Source organism: Anas acuta, chromosome 7 (assembly GCF_963932015.1).
Source record: "Anas acuta chromosome 7, bAnaAcu1.1, whole genome shotgun sequence".
NCBI classification, from domain to species: Eukaryota; Metazoa; Chordata; class Aves; order Anseriformes; family Anatidae; genus Anas; species Anas acuta.
In genome coordinates this window covers 15,699,091-15,726,144 of record NC_088985.1, presented here as the reverse complement: position 1 = coordinate 15,726,144, position 27,054 = coordinate 15,699,091, and the positions used below count along the sequence as shown (strand labels likewise).

At 38.1% G+C, this 27,054-nt stretch overlaps 1 protein-coding gene and 1 long non-coding RNA gene across 9 annotated transcripts in view; both read left to right on the top strand.

The window, feature by feature from the left end:
• LRMDA (leucine rich melanocyte differentiation associated) overlaps positions 1 to 27,054 on the top strand; it is a 703,906-nt gene that overhangs the window by 10,486 nt on the left and 666,366 nt on the right. For 6 of the 8 annotated variants that reach the window (XM_068687774.1, XM_068687775.1, XM_068687772.1 and 3 more), the window contains exon 3: positions 18,535 to 18,635. In XM_068687774.1, coding sequence (XP_068543875.1) covers positions 18,535 to 18,635 — 101 coding nt within the window. Of the gene's footprint in view, positions 1 to 14,812; positions 15,045 to 18,534; positions 18,636 to 27,054 lie in introns of those variants that run through there. The other 2 variants (XM_068687776.1, XM_068687779.1) reach the window with 2 other exon arrangements.
• On the top strand, positions 18,646 to 27,048 carry LOC137859125 (uncharacterized). Its single transcript, XR_011098170.1, has 2 exons — positions 18,646 to 21,509; positions 22,723 to 27,048. It is a non-coding gene; the product is annotated as an uncharacterized lncRNA (long non-coding RNA).

Genomic DNA, 27,054 nt, shown 5'->3' with positions numbered 1-27,054 from the left:
CTTCCCAGAAGGCCAAGGTATGCTTTTCCCATGGAATATTATGAGGTGTCTCAGGAAAACAGAAACAAACAAACAAAAAAAAAACCCTGCAGCCTCCACAGATTCATACACTTACCAGTCCTCATCATGGGTACTAAAATATCAGTACGGATTTGTTGCACTGGGGGCCTTTCTCAGGCGTTGTAAGGCAGGGTGAATTTCATCTTTGTAAGATTAAAAACTGAAACAGACTCCCGAAGTACAGAAAATTAATTTAACAGTTATAAAGACGTCAAATTGATGACACCAGAGGATGAAGTGCAGAATGTCCTCCTCTGCCTTGCCAGAATAATTAGAGAACAGTTCATTCATATCCTCTCTGTTGATTCTGCAAAAATACCAGTTGCGTGACTGGATTTCTGCAACAGAGATGGCCACTAATTCTTCTCACCGATGACCTAACAGCCAGTGTGTGGTCACGTTGTTGATACAGACTTTGTTTGACTTCCATCTAAATAAGATAGTGGCTACAGGCTCCATGTTTCATTTTCTGTAAGTAAAGTTACATGAAATTTTTGTGCCTGCTCATATACTTTTTTTGCTTGTTTTGATTTTTTGTCCTTTAGCGCTGAACATTTTTAGTTCACCTTTAAGTGACAAGTTCAGATATGAACATCTCGACTTTTATCAGTTTGGGTCAAATCACAATCTGAGCTTTTTGGATTAAAAATGGTTAGTCTTCCAGCATTCCACTCCGTATAAATAAAATTGCCTGAAAATATCTACCATAATCTAATCTCTGATATTCTGATACATGCTACATACTATCGACTTTAACATTTTCTAAAACTTAAGTGAATATCTGCTATCACTGTTTAATACAAATAGTTCTGAATGATTATAAAAATATTTAATGCATAATGCATATCGCTCAGGTGTTATTGTCAGTAATGGATGAGGAACAACGTTTGGATAATTTATAAAACTAGACAAAAACATTTTTCAGTAGTTAGTGTTTTCAAGGTGTTGGTTTCTAATAATAACATTTTGGTCATAATACCTTTTTAACATAATTTAAACTACTTTACTTATGCAAATTGGTGAACTAACTTGAGTGCTTTTATGCTACCTGAAACACTGGAAGTGTCTTGCATTATAGAAATGTGTATAAAAACAGTTTAACTCTTTTGCTTGCTTCAAATCAAACTGTAAAACAGATGACAATTTTTCTTGGTTACAAAGTAAAGAAGCTTTCCCCCTCACACCTTTGTGTGATTTGTGAGGTGCCAAGTAGGTGGTGAGGATCTTTAATAAGTGAGTTAGTAGTCTTTACTTCTTTAGCACTCTGACTTATTTTGAACCAGCAAATATATTATAGCAAAACTATTAGGTTGTAAGGGCACACAGGTAAGAAATGGGAGCTGAGGAGATCAGGCCTGCTGGAGGTAGCCCAGCCCTATGCTGAGGAAGAGTTTCTCAGTAGCACACAAGAAGAGGTGACATGATGGCACCTTAACAAAGCTGGTTCTGAGCACAGGAACAAGCAACTCAAAGGAGAAACCCTGAAAACCAACAACATAAAATCTAGGAACATCTTGAGACCACTTGGGCAGCTCTGCATGGTTATCTACACTACACTGAGCTGCAGTGGGTTTTTGACCTGAAGGCCATTGCAGGGCTGTCTGGATTGCTCAGCTTTTCACTTTAGGGCCTCTGTGTCAGGTTCGGTGAGTGTAGAAACTGAGCCTCCAAAGTCCTCTTGGGAGAAAAGGAGGAGATGCCATTTTCTGCCTGTCTTGTGTTTCCATGGTATCCATGGGATGGAAATTCCAGGATGAGACAAGAGACCAGCTTGGGTAAGTGCCCTGATTTTATTATACCTGTTCAAAGTTGGGGAAGGAAGGATAACATGGGAAGCTTGTAGGAAATCTATGCTGAATGGCAGTGGACAGCCAAGCAGGGGGTGCCCATCACAGAAACTTTGTCTTCAAAGGCCAGAAAGGGCTTCAAGAATCCCTTCATTCCATATCAACCGCAGTGATGAAGAAAACAAAGAAAGACCTCTTTAACCGATGCTTTTGCAGACTTTGCTCATTACTTGCATAGTATTGACTGCAATATATGCCTATACACCAGTAGTGACAGCTTAGCTCACTAGTGGCCAAGAGCAGGGCATGCACGCTCAGCAAGAGGTATTGTACACGTGCCATCACTAGTGCACAGTGTGCTCACAACCCAGACTCAATCTGAAAAACATCTGCATGTGGCCGTTCACATTTGTGTTCCCACTAGCAGATTCCTCACCTGTATCAAATTTCCTAGCACCATTTTCAAAGTGGTTCCACAAGGGCGGGGAGGATAAGTCCTATCTATTCCTTGTATTTATTCCTGGACATAACAACTACAGGTGGCCAGAATTCAGATTAAGCTTACATGGGGACACACAGAATTCTTCCCTCCCTCTGGGGACACACAGAATTCTTCCCTCCCTCTGGCATCCCTCTCATGCCTTTTCCTCAACTTTGTGTTTCAGTCATATACAGCTCACTAATGCAGAAGATTGTGTTTCTTTCCTGATTCTGCCACCCTAACTTTGAAAGCATAAGCCCCAGCACATTCCTGCAGTCCCTTCAGTAACATGGATGGCCCATTCACAGGGTTGGGAAGGTCACTGATAGTTTCTGGTGTGTAGTTTCTGGATGTAATGCACGTTCACATCTAACTTTTTGGATACGGTAGTATTATAATTCCTTGCTTGGAATTCGCTTGGGAAGAGAAGGTACTCATCTGTCCCTGTACAAAGCTTCTCAATAAAATTGGACATGGCATTCACTACTCCTGTAGTGATCAGTGTAGGCCAGGAAGATTATAGATAGATATCTCTTGTGTTCATGCAAATAAAAGAGCCTGTGGGTAATGACATGACTTTAAGAACAGGCTATGCTGGGGCAGAGAACTGATGCTACAGACTTCCTCTGACTAATATTCCATGGTGAAAAAGCTGAGGCTGACAGGCACCACCATGTTACGGCTATCCTCTAGGCGTCCTCTAACAGATTTCTGGAACACTGGGAACTGCCACTAATTAATTAATTGATACATTGGGTGCAGACTGCTTTTACAGAGTGTACCTGAGAAGTCATGTCAGACACGAAGCATTGATTAAGTGATTACAGTATATGCAGAGTGCTAGAGTGGCCTGTGGCTGGAGGTGGGAAGGGGCAGTTGTGGAGCCAGTTTGGAGATCAGCCCATCTGCATAAACAGGACTTGGAGCTAGGATTTTCTCCCTGATAAATGGACATTATAGATGTACTGGAGTATCTGGCTCAGACCCTCAATGACAATTATAGTGACTGTAAATGAAAAGAACATTAAGCATGCTAAGTCAGGCACGGAAAAATGAGGAAGTGCCAGAATGGAGGTTGCCTCTGCAATCTTGATTCTCTCTGTTTAGTGCATAGACGTGGTGACAGTCTTGATGATGATAGAACATCAAGATCAAACAATATCACCTCTGTGTGATCCCTGTCTCATCTGGTGCAAAGTCTGGAAGAGAGTGAATGCCAAGGGACCGTAATTTGTCACTGAGCCCTCTGAGAGGAGTGTTAGTATAAAACCAAGATAGCACCAGATAGCAAAGTAGCATGTTTTTCCTTCACATACACCGAGCATGCTCAGTCTGATATAAAATAAGAAACATAGTTGTTTCTGTATTAGATTAGAGGCCTAAAAGCAGTAGGGATTATAATTTAAGGTAATAAAGTGCACGTTTAAACCAGCCAATTTTGAATTCAAGTTGTTAATCTTGAAAACGTATAGAAAAAATACCCAGTTATGGTTACTGGTACAGGTTACATTTAGGATATGCACCTGGAAGCATACTGGTTTACCATTGTAATCAGTGACCGTCAACAGTAATTCAGAAACAGGATAAATAGGGTGACCTTTCTCTAATCTGCATACTAAAAACAGAATAGAGAATTGAAATTAAATTATTTTCTAGTGGCATTAGACTGACAAGTTTGATAGAATTTAAATTAATGTAATACTATACAGTTAGGTCAATTGGGTACCTTCATTTTTAATGCACAAACGAGGATAAAGGAGGCTCAGCCTGTTCTGATGTAGCCAGTTAAGGAAGACTCTCCAAAGCTGAGGTCTCTTCTGTTCCAGATGCTTACTGTGTGGGGGAGGTGGGGTGAAGCAAGATTATTATGGAGTATACTTATATGCTCCTGAGTTTTCGTTGGTCTCCATGACCACAGCTTGTGAAATCTCTTGATCACATGTATTTATTTACCTTTCTTAAGTAGGTTTGTAACACAATAGTTTGTTTAACAAGAAAAGGTAAAAATTCTATAAAATCCCAAACTTTTGTCCATTATTTTTGCCTTTACTCTTCTGAGATCTTCCATCCTGCAAGAGGGAAAAGGCTTTTAATTTTTTATTACCAATAGAGAAGCAATTGCGATTCTTGGGTTTTATCCCCCTTCCTGAGCAGTATTAGCAAGACAGCTAACCTTTCAAGCTATCCTCAGTGTAACTAACTGTAAAATTGGGATATTAATGCCTAACTGAGATAGGTAGAGTAAGGCTTAATTGATTAATAGATGTAAAATGTCATGAAATTTGAAGGTGAATGACACTTTAGAAATGTTAGGTATGGCTTTCTTTATATTTTAAAATAACCAGTATAAATAACACTAAGAATTGATCATTATGTACATTTTTTTTTACAAACACATTTACTTATCTCTCCATTGAAAGACAAATTATAATACTGAACAGTGAATGCAATTTGAAACAGACAGAAAAGTAGAAGGAAATTAATATGCTTGTCTATTCACTAGAAAAAAGATGAACACTAATAAAATTTCCCTCTAGATAAAACTTTGGAAATGTTATTTTCTATACATGATTTTATGAGCCAGTATGATGCCAATACACATATTCATGTAAGCACCCATTAAGTTTAAAATAGAATCTCCAAAATCTTTCAGTGGACTTGTCAATGTCTTCTTTTTGCTCATTTACCTATTTAGTTTTGATGAACATTTTAGTCTTTGCTTTTCTGCTTAGACAGAACTATTTATAATTAGTACTATACAACAGATATTCTCAAAGTTTTCAGGTAAGAAAAGATTTCCAGACCTGTGGTTATCTCCTAATTGGATCTTTTTTTCTGTCTTTGACAGTATAGACAGTTCTCCAGCTTCATTAACATATGTATTTTTTCATAATGAAAAAATTAATGGTGGGGAAGGATTGAATTTAATTTCTTGTTCTCTTTTAATACAATTTAACATACGGAATAACACCATGCTGATGCATCTGTGAGGTCGTTTCACCAGAGTGATTTTTTTTATTCACTTTATGAAGAGTTTAATGTTTTTTTCAACCCAATTTTAAGTCAGATTTGTTTTAAGTATAAGATTGAGGAGAAAGGAAGAAAGGACCCAGGTTATCTGGGTTAGATCCCAGGTAGTCAGGATTTTCCACAAGAGGCTTCACTTAGTGTGTCCAGGCTGCTTTATCTGCTTCATACATGTGTATGAAACTGCATTTTGAGTTTATGCAGCTTCAGTGGCACATCTGGGGTGCCAGAGAGCAAGAAGGCTGGGTGAAACCTTTACCAGCCATGTACCGCCAGCAGCATTTGAATCAGAGGGCATGTTCTCTAGTGAAGACAATAAGGTTTTAATTCCTAAAAAGGTTAGTAAATTATCAATAAATATTTTAATAGGTGGCTAATGAATTGGCATAGGGTTAAACAAGCCAACAGATACAGGTTATAGCTGTCCATGACTGCTACTGCTTAACTTCATCTTCAACACATGGATTTCAAGCCTGTAAAATTTTGTAGATTCTTTACTTACCAGTTAGCACTTTGAAAGCTATTTACAAATAGATCCTTCTTACAAACTCACTGCTTAATGTCTGTTTCTTTCTTTTTCTTGTTTTGGTAGGGAATTCTAAGACAGCTGACAAACTGGGAAAAAATGTTAGAAACTTGGCTGGATAATCTGGATATTTCTGTCCCTTCATCATGAGAATTAGCTGTGCATATTTCTCAAGAGTTTTGAGCTGAGAATAAAGTATTTTTTGTTAGTTAGTGCCAGTTCTCTAAGAGCTCATTTTTTTTGCAAGCTGTGTTTTATTCTTCTGTCCTGTAGTCCTGATCCATGATGATATTTGTCATGACAGCTTCCTTTTTGCTGGGTTCTGTCACATAAATTGAGTTACTCCACCAAAAATAATTTTTTTTTCCTCAGAGAGAGAGAGAGGAAAACAAATAATTTTCAAAAGCTGTATGAATAATAATATTTAAACTTCCCGAACTTTTTTCTTTGGCTTGATATAATTTTTTTTGGTAGTGTTGCTGTGACTGAATGCTAAAAACACAGTGTCATATGTGACTATGTCTCTCTTAATTTTCACTTTTAATTACAGAATTCACCCAGCATTGTTCTAACAGGGTACAGAATCTTCAGTAAGTGAGCCAAGTATAGCACAGTAGTTTAACATGCTACATAATCATGTGAGCTATTATGTCACCCAGATATACAGCCATAACCCTTACAGAGAAAACTGAAACCAGAACCCTGTGGTGGTTTTTTTTTGTGTTAGGAAGCTGATGGTTTTGAAATATTCTACACTGTCAACTTTGAAATTGAAGACCTTACACCATCATTGTAATGCTATCTCAGTTTTGGTCTGGAGACAAAGCCTGGGAGAGTTTTAAGCGGCTTTAGTTTTTATGTCCATTTTATGTCCATCCAATCATTGCCTTTTATTTTATTTTATTTTATTTTTCCAAGTATGCTAACTCTGGTATCTGTTTCTAGGCTTATTTTATGATAAAGACATCTCTCAACTGGGACTGAAATACTTTGTTCCCAATTAGTTTTATGTTATCTTACACCATCAGCTAACAGTACCTTAAGCTTTGCTCATCTGACTGCAATTCCAGCAAGAAACCTAAGTGTGAAAAGCTTTAAATTATTTTGTTAACAGTCCATCTTTACTTGAGAGCAATAGTTATTAATCTGAAGCTCTGTGCTGTCCTCTTGTGATTGTGGGAATGGGTCCCAGTATTAGAGCCAAATATCAGCATGTTTTTGGATATTTTTATATGTAGAGTCAAGGTTGGAATTCCCAGATATAAACAAGAATTTCCTTAAGTTTAGTATTGGTCTGTCTCTAATATTCTCTTCAGTGTAAACTGGAAGTCTCTTTGTTTTTTACTCTGCTCTTCCTTCTGTGTTCTCACCAGAGAAAGCTTATCTAAATATTTGTTTGTTACTGAGAGCTTGGAGACTAAGACTTAAGGTAGAGCTTATGGCGTACCACTCAGTCCTCAGTGAACGAGGTATTACATTGGCTCAGCTTCTTTCTTCCTTTTCACTTTCATCTTTCCTAGGAAAGGGGATTATATATGTTATGGGATTTGAAGGATTTCTATATTAGTGTATTTGCATGCAAAGTCAGGAAGAGAGGAGTAAAACTAAAGTAACCAGCAAGAAGGTTTGGGAAGAGGCAATTAAACTAAGCCATCTTGATTTCCCTTGCATTTTCTCTCATTTCCAAGGAGTGTAAAACCTGTTTCTTGTTATGTTTATATGTCTCTATATTAATTGACAATATATTGCTTACAGAGACTGTACGTCTGTAACTTTCAGCTTTCAGCTCTTCCATCTTGCATCATGTGTTTGTGTGTTCTCTTCCTAGCGATGTCTCCAGATGATGCAGAATTAATGCTGGTTGAACTATATTTATCCCTCCTCGCCCAGAAGGATGGGTGGATGAAAGTAGTGAGTAATGGGAAAAGTCGCTGTTTAACAAACTGCAGAGGATGATGCGTTTTGTTTGAGCTCTGTTCTTTCATAGCTATCCAGATTGTTAGCAACTTCCATACGTTTCTGTGGGAATCTTTGGTACTCAAAAGGTATAAAGAAAAATAGCCACTATTTTTTGAACTGAGCAATAGGGAGCTAAAACTTTTGCTCCTTCAGATACAGAAATTATTCCATATTGGCCTGTAATATGTTGACTTCTGACTGGGCTGTATACCTGCTTCCTGATCTCTTTTCAGCAGCAGTGTCATATGTTATCTGTGTGGAAAGCTGTGGTTTTGCTGTCTGCCTCTATAACCAGCTCAAAGATGTAAGATTAAAAAAATGGGGCCACGTACATAGATGCAAAGCCAGAAAGGAACCTGTTTGCTAATGTTAGGTATTTCCACACTTTGGCTCAAGCTCCTTCCTGACCACACAACCTTTCATCAGGATAAAGGCAGGCAGAGAACTCCTTCCAACAGGTATTTTCAATAGTATATACCCATTTAGAGATAGGTCTCTCTTACGATACAGTGATGTTGGCAAAGTACATTGCAGATTGTGTCTCTGTAGATTCATCAGGTGAAAACAATTCCTTCTGAAGCAAGCAAGCGACCAGTCAAAAAACTCCAGCCTGGCTGGTCTGGTATTTCAGTTCTACAGTGAACTACCAGGACAGCTAGAACAAGAGACATCATCCCAGCTACAAGCTTCTCTGGCCTCTGCAGCCACTTCCTTTGTCATTTGATCTTTGTCTTCATTTATTTCTGGAAATAATTTGTTTTATCTTTGTGTGAGAGGCAGTCTCTGCCCCAGATATTGTGATGGAGACCTGGAACAAAAAAAATACCTCACTGAACTTTCAAAAGCTCAAACCTGTTATTTAGAACTGCAGTGTTGGATGGCCTCAAATGAGATTTTATCATAGGTTTAATCCTATTTTTTTTTATTTTTTTGCCCAGCTCTGATTGTTGCATTCTTATGACCAAACAAGCATTGATGCACAAAGATGTATGGTTGCTTCACTGTTGCAATTTACTTTCCCACGATAGTGTAGCCAGCCACTGAAATTCACATATACATAACAGATTGTAAGGAAGCATGGCACTTCAGGTTTGTTGGGAATCAGTCATCTTGGGCTTCAAAAAAAAGAAAAACAAAAGAAAAACAAACAAAACAATAAAAAAACTCTATGTATGTGTGTAACATATAATTACAAGAGAAGTATATATAATGCAAAACACTTCCAGTGTTTCAGTAGCAACAGCTTCCAAACAAACATTACTGAATACTTTCCAATAAAAAAAATTCTTATGATCTTTTATTAAGTGTTCTGTGCCTGCATGGCTAGCAATAGGCCTTTGAAACTTGGCAGGTGGATAATCCCGTCATTCTTTTTGTTGGCTTTATGGAAAAACAAACAAGAAAACATTTAGATTGCATGAATTGTAACCATATAACCATAAAAACCTCATTTCTTGTCTTTGGTTCACACTATATATTAAGTTTTGGCAACATTTCAAAATCCTTCAATAATCTACAGATCTTGTGGATGTCCTGTGTCAGCATTTCTCTTCTGTGTGCTATGTACTCTAGGTGGGACACAGAGAATAACTGCCTTTCAACCTTGAATGTTTTTTTTTGCCTGCAAGTACTATCCACTGGGAGCAAAGAAATGATGGTTCTACACTCTCCTCTTTTCATGACCAGAAGTAATATTTTGTATTATATAATGCCATTGTTCACTTACATCAAACAGGCCAAACCAAGACAGTATTATCTACAGCGAGGGTATCAACCTGGGTCTTGGGAGGAGATGTAGGTTCAGTTCTAGATGACCACAGGTATCATAAGTATTTATACAAGTAAATCAGCTTTTCTTTGCTTCAGTTTCCTTGCTGTAGCCTAGGAAGAAGAGGATTTCTCTATTTCCTGGTGTAGGTTGAGAATAAATGCATTCAAAAATACTCGGTGTTCTGGTAATATATAGCATTAAAGATTTTAGTGGTATTTTACCTGGTTGAGTTAAATTTACTTAGCTCTCTTCATTCTATAGCCTAAAGGAAACAGAGTCTTGCATATTAAAAAAGAAAAAGGCCCTGTATCATAACAAACACTTTGAGAAGGTAAATTGTGCAATTAATTGTTACTATGTCTTAGCTGTTGAACACATCTCTTATTAAATGTAATTCGAGCCTAATAGCTATAGTGTACTATATAATATAAGGGATTTTAATTGTACTTGGGCCATGCTGTGGTGGACAAAACTGTCATTAACTTTGGTGGAAGCCAGATTACAGGATAAAAATGTCAGGAAAGGCTTTTTTTTTTTTTTTTTTTCTTCCTACTGTCTTCAAACCTTTTAGGCTGTTATGTTTTTTTGAAAACCCTTAGCCTATAGTATGTTGAATTTATAAAGACTATATGCAAAGTTATATTAGAAGAATACTAACAGGGTTACAACGTGAAGCTTTCCAAAGATGTCAGGAGATGCTGAAATTCAAGGTGCTTTTGCAATTAAACAGTGAGTGAACTTCTGTCAGAGCTGTCTTCATTCACAATCACCATGTATCCTCACTGTGTTCATACCACACTGCTGCCATATAATAGGTAAATAATAATTAAATATATCCTGGAGGTGTTTGTAGACAAAATTCTGCTCTTCATGCAGACAGGAGGAATCAAAGAGTCAGACTCTGATTTAGGGTAGAGTGTGAAGATTGTGGCAAAAGTGTGTAACAATAAGATCTGGGCCATTCTCAAAGCCCTGAAAACTTTCTGCCATAAGATCTAGCTGCTCTGTAGTAATTGTAAATGTAATATGTAATCCTCTAGAACTTAACAGCAGTTTGTCACCAGTTTCAGTGCAGTGCTAGCCCTTCTCTAAATGGAGTAGAAGGGCAGAAGTCACTTAGTGTATGTCTGCTGCACTGCACAGGGCTACTGCATAGAAGGGAACAGCTCCTTGACCCACAGAAAGGTTTGGACCTACCTTAGAATCCATAATTCTTACCAAATGCAGAAAGAAGAAGAAGAAGAAAAAAAAAGAATTCAGATGTTCTTATCCTCAATTTTTAAAGCACTTTATCACACCATCACAACAATATAGTTAAGAAAAGATGTACTAGTGTATTGAACATACATGTGTAACTTGCTTTTCAGATCATTTTAACTTATCATTAGCTGTTACATGTCTTTATAAGTGAGAATGTAAGAAATAGCATGGAGATAGGAGAGAAAAAAAAAAGCTTAATTTCTAGCAGTTCAGACTAGGAATAAAAAATAAGGTCATCATTACTGTATTTCTTTCTGTCTTTGTCAATGAGATTAAACTATGTACTTCGTTGCATTTTGTCTTCATTGCATCATGCTTATTTTCTTCTTGTTTGTTTCATAGCAGAGAGCCCTAGTAATGCTCTTTCCTGGGAGACGTTTGAAGTTATTAGTGTGGACATTAAACACCATCTTTAACTATTTGGGGTTAAAAACAATTTTAAGTAAAGCTATGCATGAATAAAACCTTCTTCCTTTGGTAATACTGACAAAAATGTCCGTACTACAGTCTCTTTCATGTAAATTGATTCAGTTTGGAATATGCATTGTATTGCTGTGGAAACTTACATATTTTGAGAAAACATTTTCATCATGAGCATCAACAAATGTGTTGTATTGGTAAACACTGAGCCAAATTTTCTGATGGTCAAACTGGAAGAATATTGTGAGTTGGCTAGGACTTTTTTTAGTTGAAATAAAAAAAAAAATCAGAAAATTTAGTTTGTTCACAGCACACCATTTTGTCAGGTGGAATTGTAGGGTGTTTTGGAAGACAACAGGTTGTTGCTTGAGGTATTTTGGCATGTAAGATGATTTTGTACATGCACATGCAGACATACATGTTACTTCTATACATAGGTTTCATATAAAATGACATAATTTGTTTGGTGCTTGGTGATGTGCTAAATTTTCTGGTATGTATTAGCTAATTATTTGAACCAAACGGTCAATGAGATTTCAAAATTGTAGCTGTGTATACATTTTAGGTTCAGGACTGCTAAAATGGCATAGAGTTCTGTCACCATGTGCAGAACACAGAAAAACGGATAGGTCTGATAGCTATCTGTCATGCTCCCAATACAGTACTTCCCAGTTGCTTAGGGCCTGGATTATGGGTATTATTTTATTTTGAACATACTCTGCTTCTTATTCGAGGAATTGGTCTGCTCGATTTATGATATACATATATTTATGTGTATGTAAAATTATATATACTAAGCAGATTGATGTAACTAATTGAATGTAGTTTTACACAAGAAAAGATACATTTTTTGAAAAGGTCTGTGTTGGTTTTGTCTGTTTGTAACTCATGTTAAACACTACTGAAGTTTTAGGCAAAGCATTGCTGAACATTTAAGGAAATCATATTTGAATGGCCCATACAGAACTGCCATTTTCTGCTTATAACTGTGCAGTGAAACACTGATAATTTAAATAAAATGTGTTTTTTTATATTGTGTGTATACACAAACTGTAAAAAAAGACATTTCAAAGGTCAACTAAGCCCCACTGTCATAAATTATTTCAATCTGAACAAAGAATCCTTACAAAACTTTCAGCTTCTAAGCAACCACCAATAAAAATATATTCTGTAAGTACAAATTTAGTCCTTTAAAGCTTTACTCGTGTAGGCAGCTCTATCAAAGCTAAAGAAAACATTCAGATGATTCAGGTTGTGCAGGGCCAGGACTCGAGAAGGTAGCATTTTGTGATGCTCAAAAGAATAAATATATATTGTAAGGTGAAAGAAAAAACATACTAAAACCAGAGGAAGCTTCATAATGATCTGGAATCTGTGCTATAAAATGACGCTGATGATCAACAGGCTCAACAGCTAACAAAAGCCTGCCTGTATTTATGTAACAGTGTAATGTATTTTAGCTTCATAATAACACGAGGCGATAACTAATGAGCACATTGACTCATATATTTGAAATCTAAGACAATGTTTTAACTTAGCTGCAATTTCAGATGAGATATTCCAAAATACTCCTTTAGTGGTAGACAGTCGCAGCTCTGAGTCTTCCTTTTGAAAATTATGTGCAGGTGATAGGTGCATAGAAACTATGGAATAAAACAGAGACTCCCAAAAAATAAAATCTGAGAAAGTTGCCCGTCATCAGATAGGAAGTTAGCAGCAGAATTATCACTTTCAAGATGTAAGTTTACAAAGTCTAAGGAAGCATCGTAGCAAGACAGTCATGTCTCCTCTCCATTCCTCTGCTACAGAGATCTTATTTTTCACTTCCTCTACAGTATAATAGGCCCATTTTGTCACTGTGGTTGGTAGCACTCCCTGTTTGTTACACACCACAGGATTTGGATCTATTATTTTGTCCATGACAGATAATAATCTAGGCCATGTCTACACAAAAAAATGTTGAACTGGTTTTAAAAGAATGATTATAAGCCGGATGCACTTAAAACAGTTTGCCACCTCCTTAAATTGTTTTTGTAATTTACGAAATTCAGCTAAACTGATTGAAGAGATGATAAAGTCAATTTCAGTCACCTAGTTTGGGGAGCGGGACCTGCAACTTCTCCCTCTAGACAAGGTCTTGCCTAGTAAGTAGGAGGATCAATGGCAGGTTAATGCAATTGGCAATGTAAGGAGGTGGAAAAAACAGACTCGTTATTGTTTGTCTGTGCTATTTGGTAAACTATTCAGGCAGGATTTCTTTCTTCAGAGATCTCTCTAAAGTGACAGCTAGCACTCTACTAAAATTAATACTAATAATATGGATAACGATGTGCTAAATTGTTTTCAATATAATTATTCCAATTTTACAGGAGCATAGTATTGAACTGATTTTACTCCATTAAGACAAACAAAGCTGACTATATCAGGAGGCCACTTTGTGCCTTGAGTTATATCTGTTCGTTCTGATGGGAATTGCATGCTTGTAACTAAAGGAGAGATAAAAAGAGGTAGATACAGAAGAGTAGACTGTATTGCTTTGTTTAAATTTACAGTTCACATAGCACTTGTTTTTCTTGGCGTATGTTATTTGCTACATGATCTAATAAATAAACACAGGCCCTGATTGTTTGAGGCATGCTGAGTGATGACCTGAACTAGCAAGTACGCCTTGATGGAAAACTCTTACATAGAGAAACAGAACTTTTATTCATTAGTGTAGGATCTGCTTATTTGCTGCGGATGAAGGGTTTGATTCTTCTTGGTCTTTACTATGTAAGGAAAATTAGATCTATGCGAAGGAAAGGAGTCATTTGTTCACCGATTGTGTTTTGATCTTCTGCATGTTGGCCTCTTTCTACATTCATGCGATACATTAAAATATCAGGGGGTGCACAGTGGTGGTTTTTATTTATTTATTAATTTATTTTCCCCCGGGCTCTTAGCCCCGTGTTTCCTGCCCAGCAGTCAAAGGCAAGGATGGCCCTGGAAGAAGCGTAATGCCACAGTTGTACCATAAATTTGTTCTGTCGATAGTACGAGGCCGAGCAAGTACTGGGTTAATTTCTGCTGCGGTGCTGAATAAGCCATAGAAGTGGGTTGCAGTGCAGAGCACGTCTCCTCCTGCAACTTATTTCCCCTCACAGCATGCCTCTGCTTTCCGCGAGTTACGCTGTATTAGCAACGGAGAGGACAGAAGAGGGATTTTTAAAGGTGCTTAGGCAGCCGAAGAGGTAGGGAGATGACTTACAGCACTTAGGATCCCAGCAGAAGAAACCTGAGTATCATCAAAGAGCAACATTCTTACGGAAAACCTTCCCCTTCCCCACTCCACCTCATCAGCGGCAGCCTGCCATCACGGCATTATTTTAATTAGCAATTAAAATGCCCCGGAAAGAGCGCTGTGATCGGTATTCCTGCTGGCTCCGAGGGTCTGCTTTCCCCACGAACTGAAAAATAAATAAATCCACGCCCCGCGCCCAGCGCCGGGGTCACCTCGCTCAGCCCCGGGGCCCGGCCCATGGCGGCGGGGGCGGGGGTGGGGGCGCGGCGGGAGCCCCTGCGCGGCCGCCGCCCCCTGCCGCGGCCCGGCCGCGCTTCCGCCGCCGTCAGCTGACTGCGGCCGGCAGCCCGCACCGCCCGCACGGCCCGGCCCCGAGCCACGGTGACTGCGGAAGCCCCGCTGCGGCCGGTCCCCCTCGCCCTCCCGCCCCCTTCTCCCCGGCCATGGCAGGGGTCGTGGTGAGCGGAGCACAAGTAAGTGTGCGCGGCCCGGCACGGCCCCACCTGCCGGCGGCACCGTGCTGCTCCCCGCCCCGTCCCGCCCCGCCAGCGGCAGCGGCAGCGGGGCCGCCGGGCTGGGCTGCGGGCAGGCCGGGGCTGCCTCGCCGGGGGGCGCGGTGGGAGGAGGGGAGGCGTGCGGGGCTCCCGGGGGGCAGCCCGGCCGCCCGAGCCGCTGTGAGCGTGCTGGGGGCTCAGGCTCGCCCGGGGAGCGGGTCGAGGCCCGCCCGCCGGCAGCACATGGCGCGGTGCGGCCGGCTGGGGACGTGCCCCAGGTGTGCTCCCCGCGGGGGGAGGCAGCGAGCCGTGCCCACAGCTCCTGCAGCACCATCCGAGAAAGGTGCTGCCTTACGGATTACTAAGATCCCAGGGCCACTCTAACGTGGTGACAGAGATTAAGCGGTCATTGCCCCCAAAGCTGAAGCAGAAGAGAGTTGCAACCGAAACTGAAATTAATTTACGCTTTAAACGTTTTGTAAAAACATAGTTTGTTCCTGAATTGTACACAGTGCATTGAAAAGCCTGCAAGAGTGTCTGAGCTGCCCATAGCTGGTCTCCTGCTGGGTTCTGTAAGAGAGTTCCTGAACGTTTCTGTGGGATATTGAGCTGGGCACCAGTAATATAAGTGCTTGATTATGACCAGCCTGCATTCAGTCTGGAGAATTAGGCAATGTAGACATCTACATCTACTTCTAATCCCATGGGATGTCCTGCAATGGGCGTAGAAAAGCTGAGAAACCTGCCGTTACTCATGTGCCTGGTACCAATGAGTGGAGTCATCCTGGGCACGGTAGCTTTGGTCTCCTCTCTCATTGGTGGCATCTCTGGATACGCACTTGAAAGCTCATCCTTGTTTTGAGGGTATTTGAGATGGATGCCAAAGGAGGAGTACCAGATTGTGTACTTCTTATTGTTTTCAGGAAAAATTATTTTTAATCAAATGACTACAAATGAAGAAACATTATTCGCAACTTGTCCAGACTACTGAAGCCTTGTTTTATATCAGCATTGTTCAAAGATTAAAGAGCAGGCGAGTGAGGAAAGAATACTCTTGAAAACTTGTTTAAAAAGGCTTATTGTGCATTGCATGGCTGGTGATCTGGCAGCCGCTGAAGAGAGCTCTTGCGTATCTGAGGCAAGTTTGTGTATGTGGGGTGCAGAGATCGGAAGCAAGCGTACCTTGTATTTTGTGGGAAAATAAATCTGTTTAAAATTCAAAATGGCACTTGTATATTGAATGAGCTGAAGTAGGCTTTGTGCAAGTAAATTTCCTTTCACGAGGCCCTTAGCATTAAAAGGTCATGATAACCATGTTTCACCTGCAAATACATCTATGAATAACCCGTTTGTACCAGTTGTGAAAATATATTTGTATATTTTACCAGTTCAGAGGCTGAAACTTTACAATATCTTAAGTATTTTGCTTTCTGTGTGCCCCAAAAAACACATTTGTATGAGCTTTCTTCCTCAACTTCTGTTCTTGTGGAGCTAGGGCAGTTGAGGCCTGTTAAGTTTCTGGAGCAGTGGCAATGTAGGTCAGAATCTTTTGCTACTTTTCCACCCTTGATCCCTGTGGGTGAGAAGAGCAGTGGTGGCCCGTGTTCCTGCAGTCTCTCTAGCTGTGCAACATCATTTTCCAATCCTAATGTTAATGGGCATCATATTTTAGTTATGTCCTTTACAGCGTGTTGTACAGAATGACTGTTTAATCCAAAGAATTATTTTACTAGTAAAGGGGTGTCTCTCCAAGGGTTTGCAGGCGCTAGTTTATAGAAATCTACTTTTCAGCGAAGAATGAGGCGATACTTGTTTGTGTACTCATATGTATACTGTAAAATATTTTGTGGTTCTCTTGGATGAAAACTAGTGGGTCAATATATATAGAGAGGGTGTGAGGCATGTTTAAGTCAATGAATTCTCAAAGACACTTGCTGTTATGCCCGAACCATTAGGATGTGAACTACCCAGAACTGTTCATTTCCCTTTTGTCCTTACGCTCACTGAAGTCATGTGTATGTCTAGTAGCAGAATATATATATATTATATATGATAAGAGCAGGGATGGTTTAAGAGGGAAGATAATGTTAAACGGAACTTCAAGCTGCCTGCTTTCTGCTCATAAAAAAAATATCACTGTAGTCAGTTTTGTTTGCTTAAGGTATTGAACGAAGTGAATTAAATTTGATGCAGTACTGTAGTATCAGATTGCAATCATTTTCAGAGTGTAAGAAACAGGGATGATTTTCAAAAGTACAGACTATTGGTCTGTTCTGCAGAGTCTCTACTCAGCAAAAAATGAAGTAGTATCTAAACAGTTTGACCCTGTGGTGTATTTTTTTACCTAACACCCTGTAGTGTGTGAACACCAGTGGTGTATGATAGCAAATATGCATTCAACATGGAGGTAACAGCTGTATCTCCTAGGTAGTAGTGTAACAGAGCGTTGAAATCCATCTGCCTAGCAGGTTGCCATCTAAGGACAACCAGTGTTCCTTTAGCACAGAATCTGAAGTGTTGGTGTTGGGTGAGTCAATACAGACAATACATGTATGACAGTATGTTTGACACGATTTGTGGGGATTCTTTTAAGAAATTAAGCCAGACTTCCAAGATGATATATCAGACAGAATATGTGAAGTTTTGTGTTTTTTTTTTTTTTTTTAAATATCATCAATTACATCAACACTGCTAAAAAGAAATATGAGTACATATTTTATTTTTTTCTATCTCTAATTCTTCCTCTCTTTGTTAAAGGTGGGTCAGATAAACAGCTATGGAAAGAAGGAAACACATTCACAAGTATTTTGGGTATAACGAGGAGTGTAACCTGAACATAGGTGTTGAAGCCAAAAACCTTTAAGACTTGCACCACTGTCCAAACAAAGCTGCATGCTTGATTTCTCAGATCTTAAGCAGCTTTCCTGCCCTGTCCCTAGCATACCTCTGAAAATAATAATCTCCCCAAGGAACTGCTGTGAAAGTGGATTGATGGCACATTGCTTAGGTGTTTCTGGATGAAACTTTCTGAAGTGATCTCTAAGTGTTTTGCATATGAGAGGCAAACTAAAGAGTACTTTGAAAGTCTGCTGATGTTTCACGAATTTTTCTTTTAGGGTGTTCAGAAGGGTAATCCAAAGTAATGTTAGATCAAAGTATTAATAGTGGGATGGAGTATGATACTTATGACTTAACGGAATAAATACAATTGTAAAATAATTTTTATCTGAAATAAGAAAATTCTGCTGTGTTGTACGTAGGGCTATGCATGTGTTAAGTATTAAGCTGACTGTATCGATAGAAAAATGAGACTGTGATAGATTCTTTAGCAGTGAAACAGAAGAAGCTCAAAGCTGTAATGAATGTTTATTATACTGTGTGTTGTCGTTGGATCAATGAGGCAGAATCTGGACAGGAAACTGTAAATAATCCACTTACGGAATGCTTCCTTTTTGCTTCTAATTCTCAGGTGTCCTACATTAGTCAAGACTGTGAAGAAATTCCAGAATTTCTGGGAAGAAAATACGGACATATGGCAAAAAGACTAGATCTTAGCTTCAACTTGTTAAGGTATGTTGTAATGTATAGATTTTTTAAGTGCAGTTTGGCTCACCAGCTCCAAAACCATAATATTTATTTGTTTTTCTCAAAATAAAAACACAGTTGTTGTCAAGTGGGTGATACTGTTTTATAGACAATGCTTGTCTCCTTTTCTTTTACTTTTGGAACACAAGCAACCAGGTGAGTGTAAATTTCTGGTGTTAATGCAAATGATGCCAGTGTGGAGCTTACAGTTAGTTCTCTGCTCAAAATGGAAGATAAACAACATTACCTGAAGAAGTGAAGAATGGGATCAAACATGAATTTTCCTAAAACAAAAAAACAAGTAAGCGTGTGCTTATTTCCTTTCCTTTTTTATTTGTAGATCTCTGGTTATTACTGTAAATGGTTTGTAATACTCTTTTCCCAGATGATGTGTTTTTATTATATGATTTTATTTTGTGCAGCTGTATAGTTAAGTGCTACAGCTAAGTGCAGTTAGAGTTTATATATAAATTCTAAATTATTTTAACATATGGATTGATTTTGAATTCTATACTATTCCCATTAGTCATTACAGAAATTCTAAGCAGTATCCATTTTCATTTAATCATTGTGTGAGAAGCCTGGTGAGGTTCAGCAGTGTGCCTTTCAGATTTGGAACTCTGTAGGTAACTAAGGGAGAAAGGAGTGGCATGTAGTAATATATTTTAGAAAAAGTGTAGCTTTCTTAGCATTAGAGCAGAGGATTCTTAACTTATTCCTTTTATTTCATTGAGGGTAAGCCCAGAGTCTACTAGTGAAGAATGAGTCACATAAAAGTAATATGCTAGTGTCTGGTTCTCCTAGGGAGAACAGTCACTGGTTTTTATCTTGCGTAATACGAATAAATGTTATGTTGAGCAACCGTAAACTCTGAAAGACTGATTCCTGTATGCAGGAGGTAGCAGAGCAAAAGAGGCACTTAATCTGTGGATTGCCATTATCTTAAATTTATCTTATGTCTGGCTGATGACTGTGTACCTATGGAAATTGTGATTAAACGAGAGAATTTGGGGGAAGAGGGGAGCTGGAATTGACATTTTTTCTTTTTATTACAAAGATAATTCGAGTTCTGCATGTGTATTAAGATTTAACATGTCAACAAGACTACTCTTTCCTTTCTGGAGGTACTATCCCTTGGAAAGAAAAAAAAAAAAAGGTTTGGGGAAGGGAGGCTTTTTCTTTTTTAAAGCTTATTTTGGAGAAGCTCATATGAATGTTACATGGGTATTAATATTTTCTTAATCTTAACTCTTAAAAAGGAGTTTGACTTTCTACAACAAATTTCTGTCGTCAAAGGTATAAGTTGATTGAAGAAGACAGATGATCATCACTCCTACCACATATGAAAATGATATTGTGCTTTGCTGGCATTAATACAATATGCTAATAGTAAGGAATTTAGCTAGTCATCCTTTGAGTATACACAATGTGTAGGAACTTTTGATGGCTGCCTTTGGATTGCTGTGCTATGGAAGAAGGTGTATGGTAGTGGCTGTGAATCCTCCATTTGTTAGGATTTATTGGGGGGAAGTTTAAGTTCTAGAAATAAGCATATCAGCTGTTGTATTTGGACATAGCGCTTAGAGGCTAGAAAGAAGACAGGAAGTAGATTTGTTACTTGAGACACTTGTGATAGTATTTTATTTCATGACTAAGGTATTTTAAATGAACTCCACTGGATGTAAGTGAAGTTGGGTCAGACCTGTAAGATTATCTGTAAGACTATCTTCAACTCCGGCTGAAGTCAGTGGTATTCTGTAAGCTTTTCATATGTGTTTGATACTATTTTTTTTTTTTTAACTTGAATACCCCTTTAACAAAAAGAGGAACATTCAGTGCTGGTTTTGAAGTGTTGATTAACAGGATGCACGTGTCTCTTGAAGCTGTTGCTGATCGTACATGTTTCTGAGGAGTGCCTCCTGCAAAACTGTCAGCTCAACATTCCCTGAACTTGGGCTGTTAAGTCTAGCCAGCAAATGAGGAGGTTTACAGGTTGTCTTGTGCAGATACCAGATTACATTCACGATTCTGCTGCACTCTTCTTGGAAATGCAAATTAATCTGAGCTTGTTTGAAGGGGAGGGAAAAAGTTCTTTGTAGTAAAGATGTCAGTTTTCACTATAATGATTCATATTAGATCTAAGCATGTGTTTTTGAAAGCAAAAGGCTATTTTAGTGGTCATTAATCTGAAAACTAATATCTGAGTCAGAGAGATGCTAAAATGCTTACTAGTAACCTCAGTGTCAGGATGTAAGTACTTACCAAACTTTTCTGTGTTGTTTTTATATAGGGTTTCTCCTATCCTCTGTAAGTATGGCTACTCCTGAGTGTATTTTGGGAAGGAACCATCCTCTTGTACCAGACAATATATCGTGTAACATAAGTATTAATAGAAATTCTGACAACAATTAAATGATCAGTTTTAGAAATTGAGTGTGGAGGGACACTTTGTTTTGTGGGCACCAGTATTTGTAGTCATGTTATTTAACATTGCTGTCATAGGTGGTGTTGTGTACAGAGAAAGAGAGATCCATTGTAGTAATGTGTTCGGCTTTTTGATCAGTTGGCAGCAGATGCTTCTTGCAAGATAGCACTCTCCATTCAAATCCAGAATCCTGTGCAGTTGTCGATTTACAGTCTTTACTGTGTGTACATGCATGCTTGTGCACTTAAGACTCTTGTCAGAAATACTACTTTCTAGTGCATGATACAGGTGTCACAAAACTTTCTTATACAACTGATATGATGAATGTAATTTATAATATTATACTTGATTAAACAATCAATTTAATGACTTACAGTGCTTTTTATACTGTGATAATGCAGGTAACTTGATTGCAAAAGTCAGGATAGAGCCAGGTAAGTTATTTTGCCATTTATGGCATTTGTTTTTGTCAAAAACAAACAAACAACAACAACAAAAAACAAAACGTGTGTTTTCAGAGGCTTGTCCAGGTGTACTGGAAAACGCATAGGAAGATTGGCTAATACTGTATAGGGAAGTAGGAAGGAATTAGTCAAATGTGCTATGCTTTATGACTTGTTTTACACTCAAACAACTTGTGCTAAATTTGTCACTTAATAACATAGATATTCATTCAATAGATGCTGTTTTGTATTTCTGGAACATACTAACCTGCTGTTATGAACAAAGCATGGAGTTGCTTGTTTACCACCACCCACCCCCGCCTCTTTTTTTTTTTTTTTTTTTAGCTTGTTGAGCTGATACATATTTAGATAATGATTTTTTAGAAGTTAAGGATATCATGTAATTTTTTATTGGTTGTGATGGCACTTCTGTCTGTCTTTTTTTCTGCAGTGAAGAGTAATTATCTGGATTCAGTGTTTTCATGTGTGGTGGTTTTCTCTTCAGATTTCTGCCATTTCTCTTTCTGTGTGTTACATAAACACATAAACGTGCACAAAAACAGAGAACTAAATTGGAGGGGGATAGGGTTGGTGCTTTTGTATTGGCAAATGTATATGGAGAAAAATATATTATTCACCATATTTTTCTGACCTTAGAGTTCTGTCCAGGTTCTTTCCTCTTCTTTATTAAATACAAATTAGGGCCTACGTAGACACTAAATTTTCTTTGTACCAGATGTGGTAAGGCTAATGACACTTGATTAAATACTCACAAATAGTTGCTCTTTAAAAGAATTCTTGTCTTCCTTGTTTGCCTTTTTCTAAGAATTGGTCTCGGCTCTTGATTACCCTGGCTGATACATGGATTCATCTCTCTCACTTCTGGCAGCCCAAGTCAAGTGACCATTACATCTTAACAATGGTTACTCATTTCCTCTTCTGACCAGAAGGGAAAGGAAGGATAGGAGAGGTGAATTGCAAAAGGGAACTTTCTATGGGGAGGGTGGGGAAAAAGGAGGAGTGACAGTTGTGTATGAAGCACAAAAAATGGTGTGTATTTCAAAGCATGGTAGCTGTAATCAGCAAGATGTGGTACCACTGTATTCTCTATCCTGTTCACGCCTCTGGTGGACTGAAATCCTTCAACTCCAGACCACTGCTATCCACTCGTGAATTATTTCTTCTTATGCTGTTTTCTTTGCAGATTTTGTTTAAACAGTTTATAATGTCTTCTGTGTTTGGACTAATGGGGGGTCGTGAAGAAGATGGAGCCAAGCTCTTGTCAGAGGTGTACAGCAAAAGGATGAGAGGCAGTCGTCACAGGGAATTTCCAACTACATATAAGGAAAAACTTCACAATGAGAAAAGTTGAGTGGAAGAGGTACACAGAAAGGCTGTGGATCCCTCCTCCCTGGGTGATATTCCAAGTGCAACTGGACAAAGCCCCAAGCAACCTGATCTAACTTTGAAGTTGCCCTCCTTTGAGCAGGGGATTGGACTAAATGAGCTGTAGATACCCATTCTGACCTAAACTGTGATCTGATTCTGCAACCCTACTGGTGTGATTGTCTGTAGTAAAATAGCCAGAGTTAGAGCAGCTGTTTTGGTTGATATTGGTAGTGATTTTCAGCTATTTCAGAAATGAACTATTTGTACTATGTATTGTAAATAAGGCATGTTTCAGCAGCAGAGATGTTTTGTTTTGAAAACCGAGTTCTGAGTCTTTCATAGTAACTGTATATGATAGTCTTCACTGGTAATAGAGTACTGTAAAGGCCACTTTTTTTTTTTTTTTTTCTTTAATACGTGGAAAGCTATTCCCCAGTTCCCAGTTTGTTATCTAATGAAAGAATGGAGTACAGGAAGGAAAAGTCACTGATGTACCAGTGTTAGTGTTGCTGGGAAGCTTTGCTGAAAAGGATTTCAAGGGTGAATGGAGAACTATTGTTGATCACTAGAAGTTAAAGATTTCATTGGAAAAAGGTAAATAATAATTATTGGTGAAGGAAAGAAAGGAATAAGCACGTAAGCAAGGATGTAACATAGTTAGGAAGGAGAGGCTTGGGTAAAATACAAAGATACTTTTGCTAGACACAAATTGCTATTTTGTGGCAAGAGGAAGAAGTTATTCAAAGGTTCTTTTATTTGTTCTGGATAACTTTCTTTGTGCTAAATATCTCCCTTCACATTAAAGGCTAAGTGCACTCCAGTGCCTGAATAACAGATGTCAGTGTTATTGCAAAAATAGGTGCCATGCTTTATAAATAACATCTACTGTTTCGTTCACTGAGAAGTCCACTTCTATTTTTGTGTTTTTAAACGTGGACTATTTTTCTTTTTCTTACAGAGATTTCTTCGGGCTCTAAACTGTGAGACAGAAGGGAGAGTGAATCTTTTATCTTGGCCAATGAGGGAGGATTAATCCAATAATTGTGCTCAGGGAGATACAGATATCTCTTCCCTCTCTCTAGGGTGCAGATTATTTCTGCTAGGAGCATGAATAATTTGCACAGTGTGTGCTTGTGCATATTTTCCACCGTCCGATTAAGAGGGTCTATGTATGAAAACATCCCCTTGAACTTTAATCCTAGTCTGGAATGTTCCTCCACGACTTTTGTGAGGCTGAGGCTTTGTAGTATCCTCTCTGTGGACTAGAGATTGTTTATTTCTATCTTCTGTCTACTGTTTTCTTGCCTGGGGAAACAGGCAAGTGGCAGCCTGAAACTGGGCTTCAGTTTTGCAGGGTGTGTTTTCCTTGCTGAGTTGAGTATGCGAAAGAGGCTTTTTTTTTCTTGCTACCTTCCCAGTCTGTACAGCAGTAAGGCACACAGAACAGGAAGATGAACAACAAAAGGGAGATGGAAATAAAAGCCAGAATTCAAAACAAAGCATGACATATTTTTAAAAGCCTTTAGACTGATCTTTATAGCATTTTAAAATGTTGAAGAAAATGCACTATTGTTAAAACTTTTTGATGGTTTTATTTATAAGGTAGAAAAATATTTTCACCATAATTGGGTAACTCTTAATCGTAGCAATTGCATATTTATCAGTGTGAGGGGCTGTTATTAATGTAGCTGTCATGCACAAACACATTTCTGCATTAAATCCATTTAGTATGTGCATTATTCGGTCTAGAATGTCACCAGGACATCAAAGCCCCCTTAGGCATAAGAGCACAGTGCCCTGCTGTGGCTGCAGAAAGGGCTTGATCAATAAATGTAACATGTTAATGCAGAGCAAATAGAATAAAAGATTTCTTTGACAAGACATGAAAAATCACCTTGTGGCAGCTGGCATGGTGATGCCATTTCAGCGGAGACACTAGCAAAGTTGATCTGACAAGTAAAGAGGAGAGATGATGGTTATAAGGTGCTTTTGTTTCAAACTTCTTTCTTGACCTGTCAGGTTTTGAAGGAGCCTGAATGGCCCTTTTTTGTCATGTGAAAATTGTAGTCTTAGGCAGTTATGAAGCAGTTATCTCTTCTCAAATTGTGAATGCTGCTGTTTAATTGATTCACTTAGCATTTGAAACTGTCACGCATTAATAATTGCTAAATCCTGTAGATACTGCTCCAGTGTGTCATGCTTAAATGTGTAGTTATCAGAAAATTAATATCCTTAATGAACCGATGCTTTCAAACTAGCATTGCATGAAATCTCTTTTGCCCTTTCATTTGTTGAAGGTATATCAGCCAGTTTTCAGAGCAACCCCTCCTGACATTGGTGTGGTTTTATTTATTTATTTTTTTGATGCCCGACAAATGCCAGCTTTGCTTTGAGTACATAGTGTGCTCAATGACAATAAATATAGTAATTATGCTGGAGTTAGTAATTAACATAATTATAGTCAATTACGACAAATACAGTGCAGAGCTAAATAAATGAGGGTGAGAAATTAGCAAGCTAATTGATTTACCTTACTTGCTGCTGCTTCTTGCAACTAGCAGTTGTGGATTTTCTGCAAGGAGAAAGTGTATTGTTTACAAATAGCTGATTGTGTTTTGAAATGATTCTGTCTTATGGCTCTCACTTCAGTTTCTTTTATACTGAGGTGAAGAGGATTGAAATATGGGGTAGTCGTTAGAAGGAAAAAAGGAGCTGCTGTTCTGTTCTCACTGAATGCTCTGAAGGAAAATGTATGTACTTGCTTTAATTTTAGATAATTCTTAGAGTATTGAGGGAAAAAAGGCTATTTTTCTTCACAAGAAAAATACATTGCTACGGAAATTTTTGCCATGTATTTTAATCTGCTTAAATGTGGCCTGAATTATCTAAAAGACATCAATATCTTTTTGTTTATTTATTTACTTATTGACATTAGAGAGGTCTGCACAGCACTGGATAGCTAAAGAAAGAATTGAAATTGTTCAAGTAATCCAAGTGTGTTGAAACAATATGCTCTTGTTCAGCCATCAGTTTCAATAATTCAGAACCATCGGACCAGTATAGATGCATAGTATCATAATGTTTGTGCACATTATAATTGCCTGTTTTGTTTCAAGATGATTTATAGTATGTTGTCTGAAATAAGAGTATTGGAGCTATGTTGTTAATCTGTTTCACTCTCCTTTTTTTTTCTTTTTTTTCAAGCATGACCACATTTTACTATAAGAAAAGAGAATTAATATGTTTAAGTACTGAAGATTTTGCATTTTTTTTAAACTGGAATTTTTTTTCTTCATGCAAGGAAACAGGGTGTGGTTTACAAATGTGCACGAGTTCTGTACTCGATCTAGTTTATTGTTTCAAGGTAAATGGAATTGTATCTAGACATGTCAATGAAGAGAGAGCGTTTGCTGCAGCTAAGCAATCTGAAATATATGATTTCTTGATGTTTTGCTACTGAGGTAATGAGTAGGTTTGTAGTTCAAGAGGTGGATACTTAAAGTTTGCCTGTTAGGGGTGTCCTACTGTAAAGCACATGGTGCTCTATATTTTGAGTAATATTGAAATGTTAGGAATGTCAGAAAATGAATGTACACCAGCACTCTTTAGAATCAATCCATTTGAAAATCAATTTGCTAAATGGAATATTTATATACAAGGAGTCATTTAAATTATTTAAAATTTATAGACTTAGTCTTTCAGATGAAGTCTTACATGTTTATTAATCGGTATGGACTACGTTATGCATAATTATCTTTTTATTAAAATAATTATTAAATAGTTGTATCCTACTGGACAAACTGAGACAAATGTGATGATGTATTTATATATGAGTAAAACCTTAGGAGTTGTATAAGATAAAGTTTTATAGGTGCAAAAATGTAGGGAGAGTATTACCAGTAAAAAAAATATTTTACATTTCAAATAGTATTTCTGTTTTGGGTAGCTGATCAAACTACAATAATTAAAGCTAAATGCACTCCTTACTCTCTCTTCCTCTCCTTTACCCTCACGCCACGCCTTCCCTTTTGAAAAGTAACATTTCAACAGGAACCAGATGTGATCTGGGTAATGTATAAGGAAAACTTTTTTTTAGCATTTGAAAACTTTGAATAATAATAAAAAATACTATTAAGATTTACTTTGT